Source organism: Lissotriton vulgaris, chromosome 6 (genome assembly GCF_964263255.1).
Source record: "Lissotriton vulgaris chromosome 6, aLisVul1.2, whole genome shotgun sequence".
Classification (NCBI taxonomy): Eukaryota; Metazoa; Chordata; class Amphibia; order Caudata; family Salamandridae; genus Lissotriton; species Lissotriton vulgaris.
The window spans coordinates 566,071,682-566,090,502 of NC_141694.1; the positions used below are offsets into that span (position 1 = coordinate 566,071,682).

At 47.6% G+C, this 18,821-nt stretch overlaps 1 protein-coding gene across 11 annotated transcripts in view; it reads right to left on the reverse strand.

Annotated features, from left to right (window-relative positions):
* Positions 1 to 18,821, reverse strand: part of SNAP91 (synaptosome associated protein 91) — a 742,345-nt gene that overhangs the window by 4,589 nt on the left and 718,935 nt on the right. For 10 of the 11 annotated variants that reach the window (XM_086926569.1, XM_086926565.1, XM_086926568.1 and 7 more), the window contains one exon: positions 9,183 to 9,309. In XM_086926569.1, coding sequence (XP_086782695.1) covers positions 9,220 to 9,309 — 90 coding nt within the window. In that variant the 3' untranslated portion in view covers positions 9,183 to 9,219. The remainder of the gene's footprint in view (positions 1 to 9,182; positions 9,310 to 18,821) is intronic. The other variant, XM_086926560.1, reaches the window with a different exon arrangement.

Here is an 18,821-nt window from a genome sequence, read left to right on the forward strand (position 1 = left end):
GGCCCTCTTCATTCAGTTGCGATAACACTGCCCCAATGCCATGTTCTGATGCATCTGTTTGGACAATGAACTCCTTGGAGAAGTCTGGGGCCTTCAGGACCGGTGCCGCACACATTGCCTGTTTCAATTTCTTGAAAGCTTGCTGACAAGCTCCCGTCCAAACTACCCGTCGAGGTTGTCTCTTGGAGGTGAGCTCTGTGAGGGGCGCTACAATAGTGCCATACCCCTTCACAAAGCGACGGTAGTAGCCTGTGAGGCCCAGGAAAGCTCGGACCTCAGTCTGTGTCTTGGGGGGTTCCCAGGCCATGATTGCCTCAATCTTCGCCTGTAGGGGCTGCACAGTCCCCCTACCCACCAAGTGTCCAAGGTACACAACCGACCCCTGCCCAATCTGGCATTTGCTGGCTTTGATGGTCAATCCAGCTTGTCTCAGGGCCTGGAGAACTGCCTGCAAGTGCTGCAGATGGTCCTCCCAACTGCTACTGAAGACAGCAATGTCATCCAAGTAAGCAGCAGAGAAACTCTCCAATCCAGAGAGGACCTGGTTCACCAGCCGCTGAAATGTGGCAGGGGCGTTCTTGAGCCCGAAGGGCATCACACAGAACTGGTAGTGTCCCTCAGGCGTGGAGAAGGCTGACCTTTCCCTTGCTCCATCTGTCAAGGAGATCTGCCAGTACCCTGAAGTGAGGCCAAAGGTACTCAAATATTGGGCAGCTCCTAGCCGGTCAATCAATTCATCCGCCCTAGGGATCAGATGAGCATCAGTCTTGGTTACTGAATTCAGTCCTCGGTAATCCACACAGAACCTCAGTTCAGGTGTGGTGCCTGGTGGTGCGGCTTTTGGCACGAGCACCACCGGACTGGACCAAGGGCTGTTGGAAGGTTCAATTACTCCCAGCTCTAGCATTTTGGCAACCTCTCCATGAATGCTAGCCTTCACCTTGTCAGACAGCCGGTAGGTCTTTGACTTCACTGGTGGGCTGTCTCCTGTGTCCACGTCATGGGTACACAGGTGGGTCCTTCCCGGGACAAGGGAGAACAACGAAGAGTACTGCTCCAGGATCTGGAGGCAGTCCTCCCACTGCTCAGGAGTTAGAGTAGGAGAGAGAATCACTCCCTCCACTGACCCATCCTTCTCTTGAGATGAAAAGAGATCTGGGAGAGGTTCGCTTTCCGCTTCCTCTTCCCCGTCAGTCACCATCATCAACATGACTTCGGGCCTCTCATGGTGGGGCTTGAGTCGGTTGGCATGCAGCACCCGTAGGGGCTGTCGAGGGGTCTTTAGGTCCACCAGGTATGTGGCCTTACCCTTCTTCTCCAACACCTCAAAGGGGCCTGTCCAGCGATCCTGGAGGGCGCTAAGCTCTCCAGGCTCCATCACCCACACTTTCTGTCCAGGCTCCAATTCCACCTGGTGAGCATTGTGGTCATACCACTCCTTCATGACTGCCTGGCTGGCCTCCAAGTTGTCAGAAGCTTGCTTCCACAACTTCGCCATTTGGCTCCTGAAGGCCAGCATGTAGCTCACCACATCCTGGGGGGTTTCCTGGGAGACTTTTCCCAACCATCCTTCACCAGGCTGAGAGGACCGCGTACAGGGTGCCCATACAGAAGCTCAAAGGGGCTGAAGCCCACTCCCTTCTGGGGCACTTCCCTGTAGGAAAACAGGGTAGGAGGACGTCCCATTTCCTCCGCAGGCTCTCGGGCAGACTTCTGATCATGCCCTTCAAGGTCTTATTAAACCTCTCAACCAGTCCATTCGACTGGGGGTGATAAGGAGTGGTGAACCGGTAGGTCACTCCACACTCCTTCCACATTGCCCGCATGTAAGCTGACATGAAGTTGGTTCCCCTGTCAGACACAACTTCCTTGGGAAATCCCACTCGGGTAAAGATTCCCATTAGGGCTCTTGCCACTACAGGTGCAGTGACTGTCCTCAGAGGTATTGCCTCTGGGTACCGTGTGGCATGATCCACCAGCACCAGAATAAACCTGTGACCAGCTGTTGTTGGTGGATCCAAAGGCCCTACAAAGTCGATGCCTACCCTCTCAAAGGGTGTGCTAACGACTGGAAGTGGTTCCAGGGGAGCCTTTAGCTTCACCCCTGTTTTACCACTGGCCTGGCAGGTTACACATGTCCTACAGTAAGTGTTGGACGCCACTTTCATCTGAGGCCAGTAAAAGTGGAGGACAAGCCGTGCAAAGGTCTTGTCCTGGCCTAAGTGTCCTGCCAGGGGTATGGCATGAGCCAATTCCAAAAGAAAGGCTCGGTACTGTTGCGGGACTACCAAGGCCCTTGATGAACCAGGCAAGGGTACCTTGGGTTCACTGTAGAGGAGTCCATCCTCCCAGTAAATGTGGTAATGTCCCGTAACATCACCTGCTGCTTGGGCTTCAGCCTGTCGCCTCAGTCCCTCAAGGGTGGGGCACTCCCTCTGCCCCTTACAGAATTCCTCTCTGGTAGGACCTCCCTCCACATGCCACTCCGCAGGGATGGGTAAATCCTCCAGAGAGTCTACTTCCCCCTCCACGGACTCCTGGTCCACCACCGCAGGTGGCCGATCTGTCTCATGGGGTGTGGAAGCCGGAGCAGGCTTTCTCTGTCTCCGCGTCTGTCCCTTCTTAGCAGCGGGTTGGGCCATTGTTCCAGGCTCCAACCCAGGCGAACTCCCTCTCCGGGCAGTCGCAGACCGTGTGCCGACACAGGCCCAGTCAGGTGTACCCAGCATCGCAGAATGCGTCCGGTATTCCACCTCTCTCCAAGTGTTGTGTTCCATGTCATTCCCCAACAGACAATCGACTGGCACGGCAGGGCTTACGGCAACTCGAAGTGAACCTGCAACCCCCTCCCACTCAAAGGGAACCTCAGCCACTGGATAGTGGCCCATTCTGCCGTCAGCCATCGCGGCGGGGTGGAGTACATTAGGAACAACCTGCTCTGGGGACACCAGCTGACTTCTCACCATAGTCATACTGGCTCCTGTATCCCTCAGAGCCTCCCCTCTCTGGCCATTGATGGTAATCCATTGCCCATACTTTGTAGTATTTGGGGGCACCTGGATCTTTGGCACCATCTCCTGCTCTCCCAGGGACACTAAGGTGACACCCGCCCACTCACCCCCCTTATCTAAGGGCAACTCCTCCCCGAGCGCTACACTAGCTACTCCCGGTGACTTTCCTCCGGTGGGAGGGGGTGGTCTCTTTGGGCATCTGACATCCCCCTTATAATGTCCAACACCACCACATTCAAAACAGTGGAGAACCCTGGGCTGCTGGCTTTGGCCAGGATTGGGGTTTCGGGGTGGGTTTGCCCTAGGGGTGAAACCTGCTCCCTTCCCTTGGAAGTTATTTTGGGGACCTTTAGAGAACTCTTTCTTTTTCTCTCCCCCCTCCTTCTTCTGGGGGGTGCCCTGTCCGGCTTTTTGAGATTCCCCTCCAGTCCCCTTGGAGGACACCCGGGTACTTGTCTAGATGTCCGCCTCCTCTGCAAGCTTCCGGGGATTGGTCAGCTTGCTGTCCACCAGGTGTTGGCGCAGCTCGGGAAAACATTTCTCGAGGAGGTGTTCTCTCAAAAATAGATCGTACAGCCCCTCATAATCTTTTACCTCACTGCCCTTGACCCAACCCTCTAAGGCCTTTCTGGCGTAGTCAAGGAAGTCCACCCAGTTCTGAGTGCTCAACTTGTGGCTCCCCCTGAACTTCTGTCGGTACCTTTCTGGGGTAAGCCCGAACTTCCTTAACAACGCCAGCTTCATGGTGGGGTAGTTAGTTTGTTCCTCTGGTTCCAGGGCCAGCAAGGTGTCCCGACCAGCAGGAGGCATGTACCTGTACAAACCACCCCCCCAGTGCTTCTCCTGCACCCCATGAACCCTCAGAGAAACCTCATAAGCAGCCAGCCACTTTGCTATATCGTCCCCCTGACTGAAGCTCGCTATCAGGTCTTTAGGTAAATAGGGTTTGGTCTCCCTGGCTGTCTCCTTTGGATCGCTGCCACCATTCCTACTAGGAGAGGACCCCCGTCGCAGACTTTGGAGCTCCAGTTCCTTCAGTCTAAACTCGTGGGCCATCCTCCTCTCCTCTTTCTCCTGCTCCAACTTAGCCAACTCCCACCTTAACTGTCTTTTCTCCCTCCTATCGGTGAGCTCGGCTTCCGTCAGGCTTCCCCCAGAGATGCTACTGCCCCTTCTGGAGTAGGACACTGGTCCTGGGAGTAAGTTTTCCCCTTCAGGGTGGAATAACTCATCTACCCCCCCCACCGTGTCCTGGTCTGCCCCCTCTTCCTCCTCCTTCTTTTCTTGGTGTGCCTCCACCCAAGCCCGAAGACTGGTCTGGAGCTCCCCCTTCCTGGCACCATGTTTGAAAAATACCCCCATCTGCTGGCAGAACATTTTCAGTTGTGACACCGAATAGACCTCTAGGTTTTCCACAGCGAACTCCATTGTGAGTCAGGCAAACCTAGATACACACCAGAAATTTCAGAGTTGCAAGGGCAACCTAAAGCCAACTCCACCCACCACCAGGAATAAATTTGGAAAAATCAAAAAGACAAATTGGGAGGGCCGCAAGGAGAAAACTCCTGGTGTAGGTTTAGTGTATTACGTTGAATTACTAGTGAGTAGCTGCAACCAAGTCACAATCCCACCGCTAGGCACCAATATGTTGGAACTGGGGTAGCCTGGCCTAGGGCAAGACTAACATTTCAGAGGCACAGTGTAAAGGTTGCAGACCACCCAAAAGTAAAGCCACGCAATAGCACTCAAAAAGAAAACACTACACCAAAAATGTGGGAAAATACGTACTGCTTTATATAAAAATAAATCTTCGCTCTTTGAATTCACAATCTTACAGTTTAGGCATTACAATTCTGTCTTGAAAACATTTACTATACTCTTGAACTCCTATCACACGTTTGCATTCAGTATATACAGTACTTTATAATCAATCAGGCTAAATACTAATCCGCTAGAATCTTGGGAGAGAAAGCTACTACTTAATATAAACAAATGCAGATATCATAGAATTAATAGCAATCTTTTCAGCAGAGTAACTGGCATTAAGAATCCACATTAATAATATCTTTCATCATAGTTAGATGTCATGTACGTCAGTAGTGCCACCTCCAGAGATGTTAACCTGCTTCAGTAGCTGTTATCAATAGAACATTGCATCAGACTCCAGCATCAATATTCTGCATTCAATTCTGTAAATATTCCGGAGATATATAACTGGACTTCAACAATAATTAACTTTGGCTTCCATATGGTGCCCTTATTCCTCCTCCCACAGTTCCTCCCACTCTCCTAACAACTCAACAGTCACTGTGAGGGTTCAGAACTACAAGATGTTCAAAGGGCATTAACAGTCTCTAAGAGAAGCTGTTTTCTAATCTACTCAGCCGGCCCCACCTCTTCTCCACAGCTGAGGGCAATGACCAAAGTTAAGTTATCCCCTGTTACTCAGAACTCCCCAGGGGCCCCTCTTCTCTACTCCTTACTTTAGCGTGGAGACGATGCTGTCCCAGTCTCCACGCGTCGCTGCTGCTTTAAGGCTCCTTCGAGGTCTCAAATGCCTCACTCTACTTCCTCCCGCCGTGCCAGCTGCTTACTTGATGCTGGGGCGGAGGAACAACGGAGAACACAACTCCCCCCTTCCCGCTCGCGCCAGCTCCTTCCTGAGGCGCTCGAGCGGGGGGAAGACGAGCCGATTACTCAGCCAGCCGAAGAACCCTCCGCCGCCTCTCCTCAGCGCTTGTCTCCGGAGTCACTTCTCCGGCGGGCATGCGCGGAAGCGCTCTTGCCGAGGCCGCCTCCCACTGATCCCGCTCCAGGGAGAGACGCTACACTCTCGGGCCTGCTCACCTCTCTGCCCCTCCTTCCGGGGATAGCTGCATCAGACGGGGCGTGCGCAATGGCTCCTTCACTTTCTTCAGGACGGGGTCGCTACCGGCAACGCGGCTCAAGCGCGATAGGCGCCCCCGGGGTCCCGCTTACAAAGGGAAGCCTCGCCAGGCTTCTCAGGCTCAGTGGATCCCGGGAGGGTGCTGGCACAGAGCGCGATCGGTGTTTCAGAGGTCCCGCTCCCAGTTCACCTCACACCTTCCACCCAACAGGCAGAGGGGCTTGCCACACGCCACAGGACCAGTCAATGGTAAGGAAATATGACAGTTGTTCAGTGAAGATATTTCCTTTCTTCACTAAAACGAAGAGGAGGGGGGGCTCCTTCAGGATAAAGCCAAAATGTACTTTCTTAGCACTAACCCCCTATTCCTCCTTACTGGTCAGACTAGGGGCTCAGGGGAACTCTTAATTCCGCTCCCAGGGCAGGACTCTTCTTAGTTTCCAAAACTACCAGAATTAACCCCTTCACCTATCCGCCCAGGATCAGCAGGATGGGCTAGCTTGGCTAGGACAACAGGAAATGGGAGGGAAAGAAACCTAGACAGAGGGCTACTCTTGTAGAGGAAACCACCCTTCAGGATCCTACCCCTGCCAGACCTCAACCTTCACTCTACTCTAGCTGCTCCGCACTGACAGACAAAATGGCTGTCCAGCATTCCGCCTTATATAGGCTGCCCTCTCAGTGGTCCAGAATGGACCAGAAGGTTCTAGAATGCCCTATTCTAGGCTATGGCCAAGTTCTGTGTGTGACAGTTAGGGCAGTTGGTGGCCACCATTTTAGGTGGTGCCAACTTTCCTGTCAGAACAGGCCTCTGGGCCTGAGGTAAAAGATTATGAGGGGGAGAAAGCACACCTATCCCCCTGGCCAACACCTACAAAAAGTCAGTAGACAAAAATTGTTAAGGGTATGAGGGGCAAAAAGGGGACAAAATAAATAATTATTAGGAGGGACTTCGCCAAAAAGCCAGACAGGTCTAACAGTGGCAAATTACACCACTGAGTTTTCCTCCAGGTAGTGGTTCCTCTAGAAATTTGAAATGTTTTAATTACCGCCAATTGTATATCAAGCCACTAGTCTTTACTAACTATCTTCTGGGCATAAAGTCTCAAAACTAGATACAATAAATTTCAGATGCATTCAAAAGTACAGAGGTTAAAGCTTAGTATAGTGTTCGTGCAAGAAAAGAAAGTATAATTGTGTTAATTGCCCACCATGCAGGATGGGGTCAAGGCATGTGCTAATGATATAGGTCTCTTGTAGGATAAAGGTGTTCTAACGCTGCATTCTTGTCCAACAGTTCCCGGAGGACTTCATACCAATATTAACACACAGAGCACAAGCGTCCACCAGATACATGCCCCCCAAACAGACTTAGAAGTGGTTACGTACTTTAGCTGCTTCAAACAGCCAGAGTAACAATAATCATGACTTAAAAATGGAGCGCTGCAGCTTAAGCTACCCAAGCGAAAATCGGGGGAGAGCAAGGAAAGGGAATATAGCATGAACAAAGAGAAACAACTAAATTGTAGACCCTCTGCAAGAAGGGGATTTAAGGAACTGAAAGAGGTATTCACAACAGCCCCTATTTTTCAACCGCTAGATCCTGCATTACCCTTTATAGTAGAAAGAAACCCTTCTCCCTTATATGTGGGTGCCATCTTACCACAAAGATCCAAATACCAACAAATTGCATCAAGTTACTTTCTAGTACTGAAAGCTTACAGAAACTGAATAGCATTATTCAAAGTACAATAGTGATCGCTTAGCCACCAGCCATGCTTTCTCTCACTGGAGACACTATCCAGAACGTGCAAATCATCATCTAATTGTTTGGATAGGCCATTAGACTTTAAGGTTTCCAAAGTTTATGCATTGCCTAAACTGCAGTCATGCACACTAGATGCTGTATCTCTCAAGTTTTAATTTCAAAGCAGCACATCAACTGAGGAATCAAAATAGAACAGCAGACGCTTTATCTTGGTTAGAGGAAAATAATGAAGAGGTCACTGTACCATCATTTATCCTTGTAGTGAACTCCAAGGTGACAGTTGTCCATCAGTAAATCCTACAGGCTCAACACCCTATTGGCAAAGAATTGGATTGCACAAGACCCAGAAACGTATCAGCAGAAAGACAGATTATTCCAAAAAGATCACATTTTCATACCTACTTATCCATTATGTGATCAGATAATATTTTTGTGCTATGAAACTCCACTAACAAGACACCATAATGTTTGATGAACTCTAGCTCGCACACAACACACATTCTAGTAGCCAGGATTGAACAAGTTACTTATGCCTCTTCTAACTCCTGTGGTACCTTGGTCCAGAATTTCCATGGACTTTATAGTTGAACTACTTCCATATGACATGTCCACAATATTGTAAGTAGTGATGAATTACTTCAATAAAATGGTCTACTTCAGACACTGCCTTCTGCACCAGTTCTAGCATTTGTGTTTTTAAAAGAGATAGTCAGACATCATGGCCTACTAAATAGCATGGTGACAAACCAAGGCACAAAATCAACTTCACAGTTTTGGACATCAGTTATCAAAACTAAAGGTGTGGAAGGGTCTCTGTCCAGCACTTTCCATCCCAAGTGAAATGGCTAAACCGAAATGGTACATCAGGCTCCAGAGCAGTATCTCAGTTACCACCTTACTTAGTATCTTTGTTGCCGAGTTTAAAATAATTCACTACACAGTGCACACCACCACAGTCCATTCTACTGTTCACATCGTTTCCATTCATGTACGCTACCCTTTACATGTCCATCAATATCAATCCTATGTGTCCTGGAAAACATTTGCAGTTTACATCTCTTACATCACAAAGCCTTACAATGCCTTAATGCAGCAAAGGTTTCATTCAAGAAATGTTCTTGAAGATCCTATTATATGGATGATTGTGTGCGACTTTCTATCCATTGCCTTTGTGGTTATAATTAAGGCGCCCAGTTTTCCATTTTTACTGATTTTTACAGATAAATACAGACCAAAAACAATATGTTTCCGGTCTATATTTATTTTTAAAAACAGAAAAATGCTGAAAATTGTGCTTCTAATGACTGACTTTCCATGCTGTTGGCTGTGAATTCCAGGACAATAGATTAACATTGAGACAGCATGTAAAATCTACTATAAGAATAAATAATTAGCAGATTATACTACATTTTATGATCTTACAAAGCTCTTTCAATTAGATTCTTGCAAAATTTGGCATTCAAGCATTACAACAGATCATTAATGTCAAGCAGACAAAGTAAACGAACACACTAACCGAAAACCAGGGAGAGACGCAGTGGTACCGTACTTGATTATAAGAAATCCTTGATGTTCAGGTCAGCTAATGGATCTTTTGTTGGTTGCTTCTTAGGACTCTGAGATGCAGTTGAACTTGGAGAAAGCTAACAAAGGAAGAACAGTTGGGTAAAACTCAATACCACTACTTACCAGCAATTGTGTGGCTTTGCATCAAACATACTGTAACATACATAACAAAGATTTTGTAGGCATTCCATTGTAAAATATTACCAGAAGGATTTCAAATTATTACACTTACACCACAATAAAGAAGCACTTTGATAACATATACACCAATTGTGGTATGGCATTCAGTAGCGAGTTCACCTAGCAATAGTAACATAACTGATCATCTTTGCTGTTTTTAATTTTTTTACATTTTAGAGGACGGGACATTCAATTATTAAATAAGTAGGTGGTTTATGAGGATGGAGTAATTTTGGGACTCTCCAGTTTATGACATTATCTCGCTTCCACTACTCACGGATTTCCTCATCTCCTCTCACCACCTTCAGTCACCAGTAACTATGATCACACCCCTCCTCCAGGTCGGTGAGATCCACCATTCATAAAACATGTTTGCAACTCCCAGAAACCTTTAAAACAACCTTTGGCTAAACCAATAGGTCAGGATTTTTCTTTTTTTTATGTGCAGATTCATTGATTGGGCAGTTTAGGTGTCTGAGTGTGTGCGTGTGTGTGAGAGAAATTGAGGGAAAGAAGGAGTCGATGGACGGATGGTTACATGATAAGGTGTGAGTGCACAGAATGGGGTGTTCACAGAGACCACAATGGTTTCAACACAGGGTCTACTTATTAAAAAAACTTCCTCTGTACGGTTTTGTTGTGTCTGCCCACAACACCATTGGAAATGAAGAGCAAGCGATGTGCACCGGAAGGAGCACTGGGATGCCAAACTCTGCTCCCTGCACTGCGAGGGAGGTGGTGATTTTTTTTTTTTAAGTGGAGCGCCTTAAACGCCCTGCAACAACTCCCCAATATCTACCAAATGGAGAAGATTCGGTCTGCCGATAGGGCCACAGACACTGTCATCGTATCCGCTTCCATGGGGAGCCAGTGGGGTTAGGATGCCCAATTGGGTTGTGCTTTACAGGCGGATCATCACTGGGATTCAAACCTAGGGTGGCATAGGAGTAGCTGTTTGCAAATGCTTGGGGTTTGCGGCAACTCAGTGACTAGTTTCCCATCATCACGGTGGTTCTTCAAGTTGTGGGGGAAGGTGGTGACTGCGGAAGGGAGAGGTAAGTGTAAAACTTTAAAATTAATGCCAAAGCTGGATTGTGATGCCGAAGTGAAGCTAAGGGACTGTATGACGTTCTATTGTGGCTGAAAAATGTAAAAGTGTTCTGCTAGTGTCTGCTTAGTTCTATACTGCAATAACTAAGGCTTGTTTCTACGAAGTGCGCCCTGCCTACATGGACTGACTGGCTCTGCTCTGTGATAACCAAGACTGTTTATTACGAAGTGTGTCTTACCCACCCTGATTGCCTGCACTGACTGCTTGGCTCTGCTCTGAGATACCAAAGGATGTTTCTACTAAGTGTGCCTTGTTTGCCCTGATTGCTGTGAGGGAAGGTGTACGCATACTTAATTTTGAAGACCAGTTCCATCTGTAGCATTAGGCTGTGCATTCAGATTCCAGGGCAAGGCAATATGAAAACAAGAGCTCAAAAGACTGCACTTACCTCTGCAAATGACAATCCCCAACTGTAAGAGGCAATCATGAATGAGCCATCTGAAGCTACACACAGCTGAGGCAAGGTGTACCCAAAAACAAACACGTCATGTTCTATGAGGGCACCGGTACAGACAACAAGTGTGCTATTAGGAGAGCAGGATAATGCTTCACCTGATGCTAAACATGACGGGGCGCCACATCGTAGGAAAATATTAAATGTAAGAACAGATAAATCTACCAATGGTTTGCTTTTTTCTGGACTTAACAGAGGAGGACTCGAGCAATGAGTCCATTTATGCTAGACCCGAAACATCTGATCATGTGTTGGGATCCAGCGGTGCAAGGAATAGTCAGATTGACACAGGCAATTCGATCAGGGCCTTTTCAGTGAATTGGATTTACTAAGACAATCCACACAACAACTGGCTAGGGTAGTTAGGGTAGCAGGGCAGCAACACTTGTGCTCATCACCAGAGATTAGACAAGTAATAGGACAAGCTATGCCTATGCAAGACAGGTCCATCCATACATATCTAAATTTTGAGAAAGATGTCCAACCTACCTATATGGTACTAAACACTATGAATGTGACAACTAAAATGCTATTGGAGATAGATAATCAGTTAAAATGGGTGCTCCAATAGCATTACTAAATAAGATCGCAAATAATAGTAAAGACTCAAAATACAATCATGTACAAAATAACATGCAAAGGTGGCTTTAGGAAGCATTATTGGAATAATTGCAACAGTCTCAGAGTATTGACGACATAATTGATTCAATACAATTGCTGCCACATAAACTAATGGGTATACCGGAAAGAGGCAGCTTATCTTTAACTACTATGACCGGAAGAATGGAGGACTGTAATAGGGCCCCAATCATCTGTAATACATGCAAACAACTTACCAGGAAAGAATAGTGATCCGAAGGAAGAATGCTCTATAACTCCAAGGAGGTTCACTAGGCACTACAGTAATGTGAACACAAATAAAGATAATAATCCAACTCTGGCTCAAATAAATGATATCTGGGAGGTAGAGGAGATTGTTCAGACCCAAAACTCTGATTCAGGGCTACAAAATGAGCTCTTTCAAACATATATAAACAAAAGGCACCTAAAAAGACTTCAGAAACTACATAAGAAGGGGTGAAACTAAGTATTGGAAACTATTTGAGCACTCCAGTACAGCAAGCAGAGACTTTTCTTTTTACAGCAACCCTTTACAAAATAACATAGTAAAATAGCATAGGATAACATCTGCATTCGTCAAGACACTCAAGTCATAGCCCTGAACTCATCACAAGTTATGACCATAACTGTACAGTCGGAAGATAGCCACTTACTCTAACTGGGTTAACAGCAACTGTAACAAAATTACATTGACCAAATACCAGAAGGATGAATGAATGAATGGCAACTTATAAAGCCTACAGCTACCTTTAAAGAGGTTTCCCGGCGCTAGCTACCTTTGAAGAGGTTTCCCGGAGCTAGTAGACTAGCCGGACTGTGGGGTGCCAACTACTACTGCCCCTGCCTGAAGAACTACTATTTTTAGAGCTTTTCTGAATTCCTGCTCCGAATCCAGCCAACGCATGTGGCTGGGCAAAGAGTTCCACAGTTTAGACGTCCTAACTTGTGCAATATCAGATTGCCCAGGAGGATCAGACAGGACATAACTAGCAACCTCTCACACATACTGGGGGCACCATGATGAGAATTCCGAGGAAGCATTTCTGGGAATAGCAGCTAGGTTCCAAGTAATTGGGAAAGAACTCTTCTAAATAGATATGCTGAAATTTCTCAAATAGTGAAAACCCTACAAAATCCAACGGGAAACCAGGAATCTTCGATTAATGTAGATCAAGCGGAATGTAAGCCAGATATTCTGGCTCACAAAGATGTACAAGGCCAAGATTTAAAGTCCCCAACAATAAACATGATGTCGGGAGAAGGACCCCTTTTTTAATTGATTTTGTTCAAAATTATATGTCAGAAGGGTCATTTGACTTCTTAAACAGAAAAAATTCACTGAGAATTTCACATCACTGTAAAGATCTCGAACATATAGTCTAAGGCGACCTATTAAGCATCCATTTTAAGACAGATAGTCAATCCCTAAAGGAGTATACGCGAATGACATGGGCTACAGAAGATAATTTAGAAGCTCCAGCTACATAAGGACCTTAGGGGAGACCAAATAGGGACCTTTCAGTACTTCTAAAATTTGACGTGGACATTACTAGCTACCAGGTTATCATTAGAACAAGAATCCTATTGGCTGTCAGAATGATCTTTAACAATCATCTTCAGTTATGTGCGATTCATTTTTATAGTCCTCCCACAATGGCAAAAGGAGGAAAAGAGCTAATTACTTGCTAAATAAAGTGGAAACGCAATGGATTTAAACAAAAATGAAACAGTGCTATTAACTGGTAATTTCAACAATACTTTATTACTACAAGGAGATACAAATGAAGAGAAAATAATCGGGGAAATTATTCAGCGCCACTCTTTATGAACAGGGGCTCGGTCACCTTAATGGAATATATGTGTAAAAGACCAGCTGACCCACCCACCATTCAACACTAGGGGGAAAGTATGGCAGACTTTCAATTGATAAAAGAATATGAGATTATAACTAGGCCAGAAAGCGATCATAACCCACAGCAAATCATTAAATAGAAATATTGAATTGTTTGCATCAGATAAACTATACGGTAAAAATTAATGGTAAAATTAGGGAAAAGGATGGTGTGCAACTGTATGTTGGACATATAGGTACAGCAGATATGGGCCCAAGCTGTCTATGCTCATACTATGATGAAGGTACAAACGGTGGCAGGGAACATAGTTCTGGATATCAAGAGGTGCACCAATATTCTTAGGAAAATAATTGATTTCCAGGTCCCAACAATACAAATGAAACCTAGTTTAGGCAAACGGCCAAGTCAGACCATGAAAAAATTATTTTAATGCCAAAAAGATAGTGAGGAGATGACTAAAACTACTTTAGAAGGAGTCCAGCCCAAATAATTTTTAACTGGTGAAGCATCTAAAAAAAAAAAAGGGCTGAAAAAGGAAATTCATAATATCTAAAGAAGCCAGCAGGAACAGCTATAGACTGAGCTCCAAAATGCAATCCACACAAAAAATTAAAGGACGTTCTGAGCATTGGCAGGGTCTGGAACCAATACTTATAGAGCAGGAAATTTTCACATTTGCTTTACGGTCTAAGAAGATTACTTGGCTAATCTATAGGAGTCCTCAACACAAAACTCCCTCAGCCCAAAACTCCTAATCCATGGTAAGAATGGGGAATCAGTGGTTTATAACATCTCTCCTCAAGAGACCGAACAGCTGATTACAAGCTCCATCAATTCAAGGGACCTGGGGCAGAATAGACTTCCCAAAGAAGTGATTAAACTCGATGTATCAGCTTGGAATTCTTTGGTGGCCATTATAACTAATACAGTGATTTACTCTGGGTGTGTATTACCCTCTTAGAAAGGCTCAATTATTTAGCCGATCCATAAACTCGGTCTGATAAATTTCCCTCACAGTAATAGGTTAGGCTTTGGTAGATGCAAAAGGGAAATCTTTGCAAAACATTTATTAGGTCATCTTAAAAAGTGAGTAGAAGAAACCAAGAGACTAATGTTTCATCAATCAGGCTTCTGACCAAAATGCTCCACGCTACACAATATCATGCCAATATCCACCCTACCCAAGAAAGCAGGAAGACCAAAGGAGAATAAATTGTTCGCATGGTTCATTGACTTCGACTACTTTTGACAAATAAATGGAGCACAATTGTGGCGAAGTTGGATTAGTGGGGAATCGATTGAGGCATCCTAGACATCATAATGGATCTCTACAGTACTAACTGGGTTAGGATGAAACTTTCGGATAGCAGAGGACTGACTTCAAATATTAACACCTATAACTGTCTAAAACAGGGCTGTATTCTAGCTCAGCTATTATTCAGCCTGTACATCTCAGATATTGCAGCTGCACTGCAACATAAAAGGGGGGATGCACATAAATGACCAAAATTTAAATCATTTTTTTTTGTAACATCGTTTTTATTGCATTACCAAAACATTGTGTATACATTACAGCGATCTATATTATGTCAATGCAGTGTTGTGATATATATTTGTCTGAGTGACACCATTACACAGCCTGTATGCCCACATCCAGAAGGCCGGGCGGCGGCGGTGACATATCCATCCTCTGCATTTTCTCCCAATTCAGGTTGGCTAAAACATTAGGATAACGTGTCCGCTTTAAAATTTTCACCCCGCCCCCTCCCCCTATCAACAACCCCCCCGAACTCCCAAGAACCCCCCCATGGCTGCGCTATACTGGAGTACTAGAGAATTTAAGTTCCAGTGTGCGCGAGGAGGAATGTAACATTCGCTAAGAGTGTGCTCCCGGTGTGCTAGTGGGGTCATCCATATCAGTGTCTGTGTTTTCGCCCTAATCCTCTCCAGTGCCATCTCGGAGTGCCTGCACTAGTGTCTCCCAGGCTGTCGCCCTTTCTAATGCCTTCTCGTCTGCAACTGGTATCGCAAGGTGCTTCCGCTCGCCGCCCACTTTAGACATTCATTGTACCATCGCTTGTATGTGGGCCCCCTCTTAGATTTCCAATTCCTAGTGATTTCCCTCTTCAGGGCCGGTCCTAGGCATGGGCGGTATGGGCAGCTGCCCAGGGCCTCGCGCTCAGGGGGCCCCCTGCCGGCCCCGCAGAGTAGGGAAAAGCGCACTCGCGCCGGCAGTAAGGCACTTAAAGGGGCCTCACATCTTCCCTTTCGCCCGGGGCCTCAGAAGGCCTCAGAAGGCCTAGGGCCGGCTCTGTCCCTCTTCGCTAATATCAACCCCATATCTATAAACTTACTGGTCGTCTTATTTTGGGCGTGTGAGGAAACCAGTGCAGCATTCCTACCGCTTTGGTATATTGCAACTCCCTGTCCGTGGCATTGTTCAGTGCCTCTCCGACCTCTCGCCAATAATCCCTCAGTTGGGGGCAATCCCATAACATATGACCCAGATCCGCCTCCATCGTATTGCATCTAGGGCAGGCCGCCTGTTCTACTCCAAATTATTGTTTCAGTTTCCCTGGTGTAAGGTATGCCCTATGTAGAATGTAAAAGTGTATAAGTTGGAATCTGGCGTTTCTCGTGCTCTTCCTCGCCCTCCGCAGAAGCTGACCCCAGGTGGTGTCGGGGATCTCCATTTGGAGGTCCAGTTCCCATTTAGCTTTCAGGGCAGTGAGTGGCTGTAGGGTTTCTCGCAGCATTCAGGAATATAGGCAGGTCACTGCCTTAAAAGTTCCTGCCGCCATCATCGTGTATTGGCAGGCCATAGAAGTGGTAGGTTCCTGCAGCCCCTCGCCCCAATGCTCCTGCATGGCCCCGATCACTGCCGCATGCAACAGATAATCCCCCCTGGGTAAATAAAACCGGTCTTGCAGAGTCCGGAACGGGAGCAATACCCCGTCCTCATAGAGGTCGCCCAGTATCTGTAGGCCAGCATCCTCCCAACCCTGTAGTCTCGACCAATCCCCGCCATGAGGCAGGGCCGTGATCATTCCCAGTGGAATCTCCGGTGCATACATTCGCCGAATTCCCGCTCTTCGACGCGCACGGTTCCAGCAAAGTCTAAATGTCTGCTCCTCTACAGACAAGTCTCTGACGAGAAGTCTTTGGTGAAGGGTAATGTACGCGAGCACATAACGTGGGGTACCCTCGTCTCTACCTTGCTCTGGACCTCGGTAGACCCTTGCAATCTCCTGGGTAAAGGATTGCAGCTGTGCCGCCAAATAATAGCACTCAAAATCAGGCACTGCCATACCCCCTTCATCTTTGGGCCGCAAGAGGGTGTCTAGTGCTATCCGTCGCCTGCCCGTACCCCATAGAAACGCTATTACTAGCGATCTTAATCGACGGAAGATGGAACTCGGAATACATACCGGTAGGGTACGGAAGTAGTATAGCAGCCTTGGAAGAGCTATCATCTTCAGCAAGGAGACACGACCAGTCATCGAGAGTGATAGAGTGGCCCAGAAGTCCATGCTCCCCTGCAGTGCATTAATGCAATGGGTAATATTGCCATCCAACATATCCGCTGCCGTATGATACACATAAACACCTAAATAATGTAGGCAGTGAGGCTCCCATCTGAGCTCCTGAGTGGTGAGAGGGCGCGGCTCTCCCTGTCGCAACGGGAATAAGCAGGATTTGGCCCAGTTGACCTTTAGGCCTGACAATCTCCCGAAAAGTCCAAGGAGTCGCCTCGCTCCCTCTAATTCCCCATCCGCGTTAGCCAAAAACATCAGAAGGTCGTCCGCGTATTTTGAAATGGCCTGCGGCCTGGTCCTATAAACTAGTCCCCTATAGTAGCGCCCAGATCTGGCTTCAGCCGCAAACGGTTTCATCGCCAACGCGAACAGGAGGGGGGACAGCAAACACCCCTGTCTGGTGCCACGGCTCACCTGATATTGACCCGAGACGCCTACACCGCCCTTTTTGCTGATCAGGGAGTTTTGCTGCACAATCCCTGCAACGTACCTTCTGCTGCTATCACCCTCGCCGCCGCCTCTGAACCTCGCGGTACCCGCTACGCGGGTCCCGCATCGCCCGTCTTGCTGGGCGCTGTGTTGAGGAAGAGGATCTTTGCCTGGGACCTTGGCCACACCGCTGGGCGGGAGGAGAACATTCCAGCAGGGCTGCGAGCGCCAGGTGAGGGACAGGGACTCCATTTCCCAGGAGTCCCTGTGTTGACATCACCTGCACCTGGACGCTCTCCCTGGTTGCCCCGCCCCCGACCACCGAGCTAAAGGTGCCGCCTGCCTTGGACAATTGGGAGACGCCTACACCGCCCTTTTTGCTGATCAGGGAGTTTTGCTGCACAATCCCTGCAACGTACCTTCTGCTGCTATCACCCTCGCCGCCGCCTCTGAACCTCGCGGTACCCGCTACGCGGGTCCCGCATCGCCCATCTTGCTGGGCGCTGTGTTGAGGAAGAGGAGCTTTGCCTGGGACCTTGGCCACACCGCTGGGCGGGAGGAGAACATTCCAGCAGGGCTGCGAGCACCAGGTGAGGGACAGGGACTCCATTTCCCAGGAGTCCCTGTGTTGACATCACCTGCACCTGGACGCTCTCCCTGGTTGCCCTGCCCCGAACCACCTCATCCCCTTATTAGGAATAGTTGATCCCCGCTGTGCGGGAGCGCGCAGGAGCGTCCCGGGAGAAGCCCTGGGACAAGGGCGGGCCCTCTAAGGCCTGAAGAGGCCTGAAGAGCCTGGCCTGGGCCACCACCCCTGCCCGATTCTTCCTTGCCTAAGTGACTATTGGACATAGAAACCGTAAGTCGGCTAAATATCCATTCACAAGACACTGGGTTGTCAGCTGTTCTTAACTGTTAAGCATTAAATGCATGGGCTTGTTATTTAACTGTCTCTAATACAAAGGCCATTTGAAATTAGTACTGGGAGTGTCATGAATTGTCGGGAGACCAGAAGTATGGCTGTGACGGGAGCGAAAAAGTTAACTGGGACTCTGGATGACTTTATTGTTCGCACCCACGCATCGATTGACGAGGGGATAATATTAATGGACAGGAGGGTGTCGCAAGACCTGGCTATGGCCAAGAGATCCTCTCTAGGCCTAATTGCTCAGGCTTGTACGCCTAACCCCGAGTCTCGTTCCAACACCCTTGCAATGGTACATAACCCTGGGGACACTGGTGATTTTGATGTCTTAAACTCACAAGAGGACCTGGAAGCCACTCCCAACCTTAACTTTATAACAGAGAGTGGCCCAGATAGAACCGAGTCAGACAATCCACTCCGGGCAAGTGACATAAATCAAAGGGGTTTGAAAGAAGGGGCAATCCCCAAACAAAAGGCAAA